The sequence below is a fragment of the Enhydra lutris genome, unplaced genomic scaffold (genome assembly GCF_002288905.1).
Source record: "Enhydra lutris kenyoni isolate GAN:26980312 unplaced genomic scaffold, ASM228890v2 scaffoldscaffold40, whole genome shotgun sequence".
In the NCBI taxonomy this organism is placed as follows: domain Eukaryota; kingdom Metazoa; phylum Chordata; class Mammalia; order Carnivora; family Mustelidae; genus Enhydra; species Enhydra lutris.
This window is the reverse complement of record NW_019154124.1, coordinates 7659225-7671779: the sequence shown is the minus strand read 5'-3', so window position 1 is coordinate 7671779 and position 12555 is coordinate 7659225. Positions and strand designations below refer to the sequence as shown.

Sequence of the window (12555 nt, the reverse complement as noted above, 5' to 3'; positions counted from 1 at the left end):
AAAATCTACATGTTATTATTACACACCCAAAGGATCTAAGTATGCTACTTAAAAAACCAAAAGCACTAAATAACAAACCACATGTTCCCATCATGAAAATTGATCTTGCTTAAAGGGAAAACACATTGAAAATAAGTAAAAGCATTTCAAGATATTCCAGTTCAGAGTATTACATTTCCCTATACCTAAAATTAGTTTTTAGTGTCATTCCTACTTTTTATCTTAATATCAGAACCTAAAGTCATAAAGAATATGGTATGTTTCAGAAAATGCTATTTTGGTGTCTATTCTCCTTCAATAAGACCAAGGGTACAGAAAAGAAAAGAGTTTATAATTCACTGAAATAGTCTCCTGTTCCCCCCCCCCCTTATTTTTCCCATTAAAATGAATGTGAAACCAACAAACACCTAGAATGGGTCAGAAAAAAGATAGAAACATAATTTTAAAAACTTAGACTAAGACTATTTGAAAAGATTATTTGGTCTACTAAGGAGAGAAATAATTCCTTGGTAGTCTTCAAGTGTATGCCATGAAAAGTTATTTAGAAAACTATTTTAGGGGGAGCCTGGGTGGCTCAGTGGGTTAAAGCCTCTGCTTTCAGCTCAGGTCATGATTCCAAGGTCCTGGGATCGAGCCCTGCATGGGGCTCTCTGCTCAGCTCCTGCTTCCCCTTCTCTCTCTGCCTGCCTCTCTGCCTACCTGTGCTCTCTGTCTGTCAAATAAATAAATAAAATCTTAAAAAAAAAAAAGAAAAGAAAAGAAAAGAAGACTATTTTAGTCTCTCCTGGATGACTTAGGAATGGGTCTGTATAAGAGTGGGTAATGGATTAGATTTTCCAAAGACTTTCTCAGCAAGTTTAGTTCATAAGAGTGTAGTCTCTTTTAGTCCCTCTTCCTTTATAAGAAATTAGTACAGTGGCCATTGTAAATGGGCAGTTATTAGATTTTTTTTTTATAAAACCAATTACTGACCTTTTTTAGAGTATTCTTTTTATTCAGATTTCTAGAAAGCTTTTCCATGTTTATGATGTCAGATATAGGTGCATCCACCCTGTTTCACTCTTTTATAACTATAACTTTATGAGGAAAAAATTCATTCTTTTAAGTACTTAAAAAGCTGAGGAATAAATCAGGTTCCTCAAATAATTGTCTTTTCCCTCAGGTGTTGATTAAAAATAACACTGTCTAATGTATAGATTATCCTAATTATAATAGAAATAAGTGAGCAATTTTATATATCATTTGATTTTGTCATGATATTCAACAAAGTAAAATTTTATATTAAACTCACATGAAACTGCTAATGAGTACATCATCTTTTATAAATACATATATATTCAGAGAAGAGTAGACTAGAAAAGCCTATATCCCCCCTCACCCCCCAAAACACGCATATGCGTGCAGGCATGTACCACATGTACATTTTTGGAAGGGGGGAGAGGGAATAAAGTCACCCAAAATGTCCCAACTTTATTATTTGGTAGCAATTATTACCTTTCCTTTTTGAAAGTAATAATTTGTGCCTAATGGTTGTGACTTTTTTTTATGAAAATTTTTAAAAAAGATTTTATTTACTTTTTTGACAGAGATAGAGAGATCACAAGTAGGCAGAGAGGCAGGCACAGAGAGAGGGGGAAGCAGGCTTCCCACAGAGCAGAGAGCCCTATGCAGCGCTCAATCCCAGAACCCCAAGACCATGACCTGAGCTAAAGGCAGAGGCTCAACCCACTGAGCCATCCAGGTGCCCCTTTATTAAGATTTTTAAGTAATCTCTACACTCAGTGTGGGGTGGAATTTACAAGCCCAAGATCAAGAGTCCTGATGCTCTAGCAACTGAGCCAGTGGGGTGCCTCCCCATCCCCCCCCCCCCACCCTCTCCCATTGGTTGTGGCTTTGAATGAAGTTCTCTCCTGTCAGTTCAGGGCAGATTGCAGATTTCATCACACTTTTTTTTTTTTTTCCTCTTGAGAGGCAACATAGTATTTTGAAGAGATGAAGTTCTTAAGTCAAAGAGATACAGATTTTCCACTCACTTCATGTATAGTATTGGTCAAATGTTTAATTTTTAGAGATTCCGTATTTTTTTTAACTACAGAGACAGTGATTTCATTCAGTTTTCTGATGAATAAGTGTCCAAGATAGCCATCATATACGGAGACCTGTTGTGAGCTAGGCACATTATATGCCCCTTCATTATCATCAATCCCTATGACAGCACTGAGGGGTAAGAGTTATTCTAGCTCCCATTTAATGTAACGGTGCATCAATAAAATGTCTGTTACACTGTCCAGCTCAGCAAATTGTAATGGTAGTGATGGTAGTCATAGTACTAGTCATGGTAGTTGCTGTTTTGACTATAGTCATCTTACAGCCCCATGTTCCCAGTTTAACTAGAGAAATGTAAGGATGGAAAGAGGCAGCCAGTTTAGGGGACACAGGATTCAAAGACAGTCTGTTTCAGCATGATCTGTGCAGTTAAATATTACACCATATTGTCATGATATTCTGGGATTTTAGATATTCTAAATGCTTGGCACCATGCATAGAGACATTTCATTCTTTTTTTTTTTTTTTTAAGATTTTATTTATTATTTGACAGACAGAGATCACAAGTAGCCAGAGAGGCAGGCAGAGAAAGAGGAAGGGAAGCAGGCTCGCTGCTTCACAGAGAGCCCAATGCGGGGCTCTATCCCGGGACCCTGGGATCATGACCTGAGCCGAAGGCAGAGGCTTTAACCCACTGAGCCACCCAGGCGCCCCGAGGCATTTCATTCTCAACGGGACACTATTCTAAACTATATTTAAAAACAGTTTGGTGTTTATTTTCTTCTGAAATCATGCTGATGTGTTACCTAAAAGGCATACTTTACCCTTAGTATATGGATTTTTATATACTTCCATCAGGGAATTTTTTCAATGGCTTAGTGCTTTGACTACCTGGCTAATTCTTCAACTTAGTTTAGGTATTTCTAGTTGCCTAGTTCTATGCATTGGGTTTGGCATATTTCTCAAGTGTAGTAATGGTATGGGTTATTTCTGTGCCTCTTCTAAATTGCTCTTATTATTGCTATGAAGATAATCTTAACATTTTAGCTAATGATTCATACAGTTCTACATCTAAAATTTAATCTGGTCTTATTTTCATAAATTAAATTATAGAAATAGAATATTACTATATAATTTATAATCACGTTACGTGCCAATAGGTGTAATTATTTAGCAATATAAATTCATCAGGATCTGTTACTTCATATTTATTTTTAGCCCAAGATATGAATTCATTTCTAATTAATAAAAGGTTATGTTTCTACCTCAGGGAGATTTAAACTATAAAAGACAAGTTGTGGGGAGGACACTGACATGTGATCCATTTTTCTCACTACTGTATACACCTGAAGGTATTAATATTCTCAGACTACTACTTACAAATATATTATGTATTGAGACACACTGGTTATTTACTAGTTTTACTTTATGTTTATTGAATAAGCAGTTGAGTATTGAGATTCCCTAGGCAGCATAGCTGGGTACTGAGAATGGTGCAAGCCCTTGGGGATGCTGAGATGTTACAGACTTCTAAGAAGTAACTAGCAGTTTGTGTTTGCTCAGAATTCAGCAAGTACATTTAAAAGTCTGATTCATTTGAAATGCTCTAAATTAAATTAGAAAGTAACCTTTAGCAAAATATATGTCATCCACTTTGCAGACTTCTGTATAAAAGTTTTACATATATAAGAACCACTTTACATGATGGTATTTTTTTTCTCCTTGTATTTCCCTTACAACTGTGAATACCCATGAAAATGAGCAACAGCATTAGTATATGAGCTAGCCTTTAGAGTAGTCACCGAGTGCCAGCATGAGGTTTACACTGCCGTGAAAACCATGGCAATTTTACAGTTTATGAAGCACTTCCTCAGACACTCTTCATCTTCGCAATAACCCAACAAAGAGGCCAAGTGTCGTAGGCATTGGTCATTTCTGCTGGCCCAGCACCCCAGGACCCTTCCCTCCTGGGTAGAGCCCTGCCTCCCTCTCCTGAAATCAAAGGAGGGCAGCCAGCCACTCTCCTGCCCTAATTTGGCCACTCACAGGCTCTTCCTTGACTGAGGCTCAGCCAATGAGACAACGCTGCCTGAGAGTTTTCCTGGAAATGAGCACATCAGAGCTCCTGAGGAGAGACGGGGGCTCATTCCAGGCAAAGGAGTGGCAGAGAGGGGTTGTGTCCAGAGCCGTGGAATTGCCTGGACTCTCAGCGTCTGGGACCCAAGTGACAACTTGCATGTTTTGACCAGACTCCTTTGTTTCTGCCTATTTTCCCCCAAATTTTTCAGCTTCTACCCTCAACTGACCATCTCATTTCTTCTCAGCACATGCTTATCATGTTTAACATGGCTACAGTAGGTTTTGGTTATTGGCAACCTATAGGTATAACAAGAATTGCTATTCCCGATATACAGATAAAGAAATTGAGACTCAGTGAAGTTAAGGAACTTCCTTGAATTGTAGTCATATAGAAAAGCCAAGTCTAGAGCCCAGGACTTCCAGCTCAGGGTTGTTTCTTGCACAGCACACTGTTTTCCCTATTGCCTTCAGTGGCCTCTGCAGATAGTGAGACGTGCTTTCTCCTCTGTGCCTCTTTGATAGCAGTACTTAGTCCCATTTATGGTTATAATCTTATCTGCTTGATGTCAGGTGCACCTGTCTTCTACCCTGTTGAACATCTGGAAGACAAGGATTGTTTTACAGTCATCATTTTTTCCTCAAACTTATTGGAGTGCCTGGGTGCAGACCCAGTACTAAATAAAGATTGTAATGAATGAGTAGCAAATGAGTGCATAAATTATTCAATTAAATGAAAACACCAATGTGGGCTTGAAGTTGGTGCTAAAAGTGTAACACTGGTTTTAGAAAGTACCACTATGTTCTTTACCAATCAAAATGTTAAACTATAAACAATTCACCTTAAATATATCAAGATGCTCACTTAGTAAGTGTCGATTCCATGTCTGCTGTATGTTAGGTGGTTATTACAGGGAGAAATAAGAATCTGTCTCCTTCTTTAAGAAGTCTAACCGACTGGTGGTAGAATTAAATATTCCATAGCTGTGAGGAAAAGAGCGGTGATAGTCTGAAGAATGATCAGGGCAGCAGGCCCACTGTCAGCAGCCACAGGAACCACTATACTGGCCTGGCAATACCTCTCTGGGCACGATGCTGTGACCATGAAGGAAGACAGCCAGAGCCCTTTGAAAGCTGGAGAAAAGCACAATATGCTTTGCCCTTCCAGAATGTTGTGTGATATGCTTTTTTTTTTTTTTTTTTTTAATGAAAAAAGACTACATGGGGTGCCTGGGTAGCTCAGTCAGTTAGGCATCTGACTCGTGGTTTCCATTCAGGTCATGATCCTGGGTTCCTGAGTTTGAGCCTTGCCTATCCAGCTCCACACTCAGTGGGGCATCTCTTCCTCTCCCTCTCCTTCTTTCCCTCCCCCGTGCTCACACAGTCTCAATTTATCTCTCTCTCTCAAATAAATAAATCTTAGAAAAAAAAAAAAAAGAGAGGGTTACCTGCACCCTCATTCGGACAGAATTATTTTTAAAAAGGCTGTAATCAAAGCTTATCAAATTTTTAAACTAATTTTGAAGTTCCTTTGTACCATATGAGACTAATACATAAGACTATATTTTGGTTTGGCAAAAGGTGAGAATGAAGAGGAAATTTTTATCTTTATATAAGCATTAAAGCCCAATATAATAAAAGCAACAAATAAAGATATATATAAATATGTGAAAGGATATAAAGCCATATGTATGTATGTGTGTAAAATATATGTAAGAAACAGGATACACATTTGTCAATATAATTTCCATTCTTTACAGATTACACACACAGTAAGAGAAATATTTAATTCCATAATGTTTTGGTCATTTGCAGACAATTACTACGGCACGCCAAAGCCTCCAGCAGAACCAGCACCCTTATTATTAAATGTGACAGACCAGATTCTTCCAGGAGCCACTCCAAGTGCTGAAGGAAAACGGAAGAGGAATAAATCAGTGAGCAACATGGAGAAAGCAAGTATAGAGCCTCCTGAGGAAGAAGAGGAAGAGAGACCTGTGGTCAATGGAAATGGAGTAGTAGTAACACCAGGTTAGTCACTTAAACACACGTGTGTGAGTGTGTGTGTGTGTGTGTGTGTGTGTGTGTGTGTATGATTACAGTCACTTTCAGAGAGAGAAGATCATGATATCAAAAGGAAAGGTGCAATTCTTGTATCCTTTTGTTCTAATTTTGACACATCATGCAACTAATTCAAGTTCCTCACTTTTTGGTTTCACTTGCACAGTATTGATGGCCATATAATGAATGGTTACTACATCGTAGAAAATGTTACAAGTCATGAATATGATTGTGTAAAGTTCTGGGGTCTTTGCTAATGAATATTAGGGAAATCTGTCTTCAGAAACCGTACTGTACTCACGGTTCTGTAAAAAGAGGCTGTCATGTAATTTAGTTAACAACTTCAGTGAACACTGTCCTCAGAATGACCAGAGTTACACCACGTCTGTATATTTTTCTCTCCACCCTTACCATCGGAGAAAGCATCTTTATACATTGACTTGATGAAGGCATCTACTCACCTACTCTGAAAACAAGAAGACATTTTATCTCTTTGATTTATGATCTATCATATCATGTATATAAAGAATATCAGGCAGATAAAGAGTGGGTTTGCTGTTTTCTTGTGCTTATTACTAACAGAGTGCCAAATGTTTTATTATGAGATATTTATCATTATATTATTCATAATTAAATGTTGAAGCAAATATACGGCGTTCTTGTAGCCTCTAAGCTTAAAGTAAGTTTCCATAGTTTTTAGTTATTTATTTTTTAATAACAGCATATCAGTAAGCATTGAAAATCTAAGAACCATGTTAAAGCTCTTAAAAATGTAAACCTGTGCACTTTGCATACATATTATTCAAATATATTTCCTATAATGGCTCTGATATCTATGTTTTTAATTATCACTGTACTGTTTCTATAGTGATATAATTGAATTTTCATGCTCAATTATTTTTATCAAAGTTTTGTGAGCTTGTTTTTTATCTTCCTTTTTCATAGTACCTGTAAAAATTGCCTTCCTTGAACATAAGGAGACCAGAATCTAATCTGTGCCAATCAAGGTGTAAAACCCTAAAAAGGGGTTTCATCTTGATTACTCAGAGGAGGACAACCTCCTTCATTAATGTAATGGTGAAAAACATGCTCTGATCCTACCAATCACTGGTACAAATGATTTCTGGATACAAATGCTAAAAATTACTATTGGTACATAATGTAACTTGTTTACTACAACCCTGTGCTGGAAAAAAATGTGATGAGGTTCAGAAGGTGAAGAGCTAAGTAAATGTATATGAGAGGAAAATAATTTACAGGTTTACAGCTAATTTTCAAGCAATTAGATACATTTTCTTTTTTGATTCTGAAATACCTTTGTCAAAATATTTACTTTTCGTTATGGAATAGATATAAATTAAGTTGACAGTAGTACATAGTTTTCTTAGTTATCTTTGATGTGAGAAGCCAAATGATTCAGCCAGGTAGAAGCAATAAGCATAAAAGAAGCAGAAGTTGGGGATCAAAGAGCAGTTACAGAGTTTCTTACTGGTTAATCCCTTATAGATAAAAATATAAAATATGTGTCCTTTGTTGGGCCTGAATCATTGGTTTCTATTTCATTTCTACTCTGTATGGGGCAAATCAAATGAAGCATTCTTGACCCACAGATTTATAAACTAGAAAATTACTTAATTGGGGATCATAATGAATCACCATTCCTTTCAATTCATACATATTAGTTATATAAGGAAGTGTGTGTGTGGGGGGGGGCGGCTAGGAAGTCTTAAGGGCCCCCAAGGAAAATGGATCAGTTTGCACTCTTCTTAACCAGCCCTAACGATATCTCTGTTTCTGGACCTCTCAGCCTGAGGATGGTAGAGAACAACTACCCAGGTCAAATCTGGGATGTCTGGATACTTAATAGATGCCACAAATGCTTGCAGATGCTTACAGTGGCTCTGTAAGCCTGGCTGGACAAATGGCCCTTATACAGTCTTGTTCTTGCCCTTGTGGCGGATGAGAGAGAGGTAAATTAGGCAGATCTTCACCCAATGTTGGAAGATGGAGCAAACAGCCCCAAGCCAGAAATGGGTCTGTCGTTCCTTATTAGAAATCTTTGTTTTTCTTTATGTTTATACAACAGAAACTTGAGGATTCACTTTGCCTTCCTCCTATACATTCCCTCAGCTCTTCACATTCTAAAACCTTGTCACAATTTACCCCCCTAGCAGAGGGTCTTTATCCTGCCTTTGTTTTTTTTTCCCATACACAGTCGCCAGATATAAGACGCTTCCAACAATATTGAGAAAATTGTTGCTTAAATTTTAGTTACTGCCTCATACCAACCAGGAGCCTATAATACCAATTAATATCAGACGTCAGTTCAGAGCATACATAGTACAATCGATGAGGTGCTTTCAGAGAGTGAAAAAAGCTTACTGAGGTGATTTTATTCCATTACATAAAAATACTGATAATAATGATAATAAATACTGTAAAAATTAACTTCCTGTAGATGTTTACCATGTGCTAGGAACTCCCTAATTTCATTATATGTACTAGTTCATTTAATTGTCTTATCAGATTGTATAGGTTAGGTACTATTTCATAGATCAAGACACTGAGGTGCACTACAGGTCAGTAATTTGCCGAGTTACAGGCCTTTATATATAGGAACTATCGATCCAGAAACCATGTTCTTAGCTGCTTTGCTATCCTGTGTCTTACAGCACCAAACAGAAGCATGAGTACGTTTCTCAGCAACGTGTATATGACACGACCACTATTTCACTTGTACCTCTTTAAAAGTGGCATTATAAGTTTCTACCTACCAAAAGTTTATTAATTCTTTCATTTCTGGAAATCATATACAATTCAACTTATGTGGCTCTGTAGATATAAAAAAAATCCCATTTTTTAAAATAATATTCTGCAAGTATTTAAGGAACAAACCTACCAATCTCTAACTCCTTATACTTTACCAAAATGAATTATTTTCTCTATGTAAGTAGATTTTAGAGGAGTCCTCGATTTACTTCTATTACTCATTTTCTTCATCTTTTCTCCTTTGAACTTATACTTAGAACTGTGTATTCCTTTTACTTTCAGGCCATATTTATATAAAGTTGGTGACCACCTTTAAATATATAATTTCTACATGAAGTTCTACTAACATTGTCCATGAATATTCATGTGAGCTCTTAATGCTAGATTCCCTTTTTTGCTCAAAATTACATCAGACAGATGGAGTTAGCCCATATCACTGAGAAAAGCCATAGAATGATCTTTCAGTGTCGCAGATCAGAAATGTTTCTCTCTCTGACATGTGCCACTTTGGCGATAAAAATCAATATAGTTCTATCCTTAGAACTGTAGTGCAATTCTTGTTGATACTGAAAGTTACCATTATTTTTTTTATTTTTATTTTTATAACTCTCTGTTAATGAATACATAAGATGGGCTAGACATAAAGTATATATATTGTCTCTTTTCCCATAATCATAGTATGCTTACTTAACAAAGAATATGCTGAAATTTAGCTTAAGGTACTCAACTAAGGTAATAGTTAATTTAGTGATAGAGTCAAAATCTGGACCCAGGAGTACCTGAACTCATTCCCTTTCCACCACATTTCTCTGGGCTATGAACCACGCTGAGGACAAAGGACTCCTGACCTCCATAAGGTAAAATCACAACCTTTCAGCTCAATGGATTTCATTACACTGCATTTTGTTATATTTGTCCTTCTCTGAATTTGTGGCTGCAGTGTTAGATGAAACAGCTTTACATCATCTGAGAGAACCTGCCTTTAAACTGATATTTAAAATTCATATCCCCAGGAAACCTCTCCTTGACATTAACCTCACCTATATTTAGACACCTTTATCTTGTTAGAGTTGACATCCGGCCCCATAGCTTCAAATACCGTAGATTTACCTGCAGCCTTCACTTTTCTCTTGTGTTCCAGGGCCATATTTCTGACTACTGCCCACTGGACTGCCCCTCCGTGCATTTCCATAGCAACTTAACTGCAACATTCCTCTTAAATTCTTCTCGCATAAAACAAGCAAATTAGTTCATAAAGGCCTTTACTTGATTTTTCAAATTCTTCTTTTCACCCACATAGCTCAGACTTCTTTGATACTTCTTTCCCCCTAGCCTTGCTATATATTATTGGCTATAAAAATCCCTGGGCCTGTAGTTTTTATCTCTTTTTTCCAAATATCACTATCCCAGATTGCTGCCTTATCACTTCCTTTGTGGACCACAGTCCCCTAATGGATCTCCATTCCTCCAGGCTCCATTCCTACCAGATTGCCTGTTATTCTTCTATCAATTAAAGATTCTTGAACCAGCACTTGATCATGCAATTATCCTTCCCAAAACTTGGGTGAGCTTCCATTTCTAGTGCTCCAAGCTCCTTGGGCAACCCCTCAGGTCATCCCACATTTGACTGCAACATCTCTTAGCTTTCGTCCTCATCTTCCCATCTTCCACTCCCCCATCTCTTCTCTCATCCTTATTCCATCCTCATAAAACACCTTCATCTGTTTGATACCTGTTTGACAAGGCCTTCTCTATACTGTAACCTCCTATTCTTTTAGTCAAAATTCAATAAAAATGTTGATATTCCCAAGAAATCACTTGTTGACTCCCATAATGAGAAGTTGAAACTGTCCATCTCTGAATTATTGAAGTACAATTTTACACTCTTCATTCATTTGGAAGATATTGATTAGCCTGGTACTTGTAGCTGACTTTTCATAACGTGCGTGACTGGCATGCCCACCTACATTGTAAACATCGCTAGGACAAGGGCTACTTTTATTTTTTTGTTTACCCATGTCAGTGATTAGTATAGGTCTTCAAATATTTGAAGAACTTGTGAATCTTTATTTTTTTAGTCAACCTAACCTCTAGAGAATGTCAGAGTTTTGCATGAGTAGCTCTACTTCATACTCATTTTACACTGCTCAGTGTCTTCCTCGTGCACTGCATTTAAGTTTGAAAGATATGACATTCCTGATCTTACATTCCAGCAAAAGTTATTTGGTAACTGAGGAAAATGATGTAGAATTATATTTGAAAATGTGTATTCTTAGAGATGAGAACTATTTGATTTCTCTGTGAAAATACCAAAAATAGATAGGTGGATGTTGGATCACTATATTGTACACCCAAAACTAATATAACACTGTAGGCTAACTGTGCCAGAATTAAAATAAAATACAGAACAGGTGGATAATAAGTAGATAGTTTTGTGTTTTGTTTTGTTTGTAAGATTGAACTTTTCTGAAGAAAAGAAAGTCCTATAAACCACCGTAATTGGGTTAAGCTTTCTTGGATTTCTTTTATTTCATGAATTATCTGCTAAACTTTTCCGGAAAGTAATTCACTATTATATTGTAACTTCCCCTCACTAGCTATTAGTAAGCCTAGTGCAAGGAATTAGAAATGCACATATATTTTAAAGGCAGCTAAATCTCTCTTTTAATACACACACACACACACAATGCCAGGAGGAACAGGGCCCGTGAGAGCTACCTTCGCCAACAAAGGGAATACAGTATGTGTACACAGAGCTGCCTTCTCCAGGCCCCCAAGCCCGCAATTAGTGCAAATGAACCGCCTCTCCCAGAGAGCAAACAGAGTGTCCCTTATGTGATCACCGAGTGTCCTCAGCAATGATCTCAGTTCACCGTTAGGGACCCCCATCCAGGTCCTGTGCTGCTTGGCACGCTGACTGTGTATGCACCATCAGTCCTGGTTCTGTGAATGAAGTCCTGTCACTGTCAGAAGAATGATGTCCTCCATAGTGAATCTCGCTGTTTTCCTGCGAATAATAGCCCACTCTGAAACCACCCCAGAGCCTAGCCCCTGCTTATTTTCCTGTGGGTTCACAGAGACTGTGATGTGTGTATCCACTCAGAGCTTTATCTTTTTCTTCTTTTCTTTTCTTTCTTTCTTTCTTTCTTTCTTTCTTTGAGGAGGAAGCTTGATGTTATGATCTTATTCCCAAACACCGTACTAGGTTTTATCTTTGCAATGGAAGGGCAAATTTTGGGGACTATTTTAAACTAATCTTCTAAAATTAGATATTCCATTTATGAATGAGGGGCATCCTTTCTTAAAAGGATGGTTTAGAAAGTTAAAGCCCTGATTGTCAAATTTTCTGAGTATCTGGGTGTGATTATAAAGTCATAAGACAGTCATTTTAGAGCTCTTGCTTATGCACGACAGTGGTAATTGTAACTACAGCATTGGGGAAACGCTGAAATCGTGATCCGTTTCAGGAACGTCACTTCAAATCAAAGCCGACTCACTGTGCTGTTAAACTGAAAACAGCGCGTAATTTGAACCTCTTCATGCCCTCACACTGATTCAGCATTTTGGGGATCTTACACTCATCCCGTGTGGAGAGTGTTTTTC

General features: G+C 37.5%; 1 protein-coding gene across 1 annotated transcript in view; it reads left to right on the top strand.

Moving 5' to 3' along the window:
• Window positions 1-12555, top strand: part of LOC111155266 (membrane associated guanylate kinase, WW and PDZ domain containing 2) — a 1380110-nt gene that overhangs the window by 883798 nt on the left and 483757 nt on the right. The window contains 1 exon segment of the mRNA XM_022515392.1: window positions 5938-6153. Within this exon segment, the coding sequence (XP_022371100.1) occupies window positions 5938-6153 (216 nt within the window).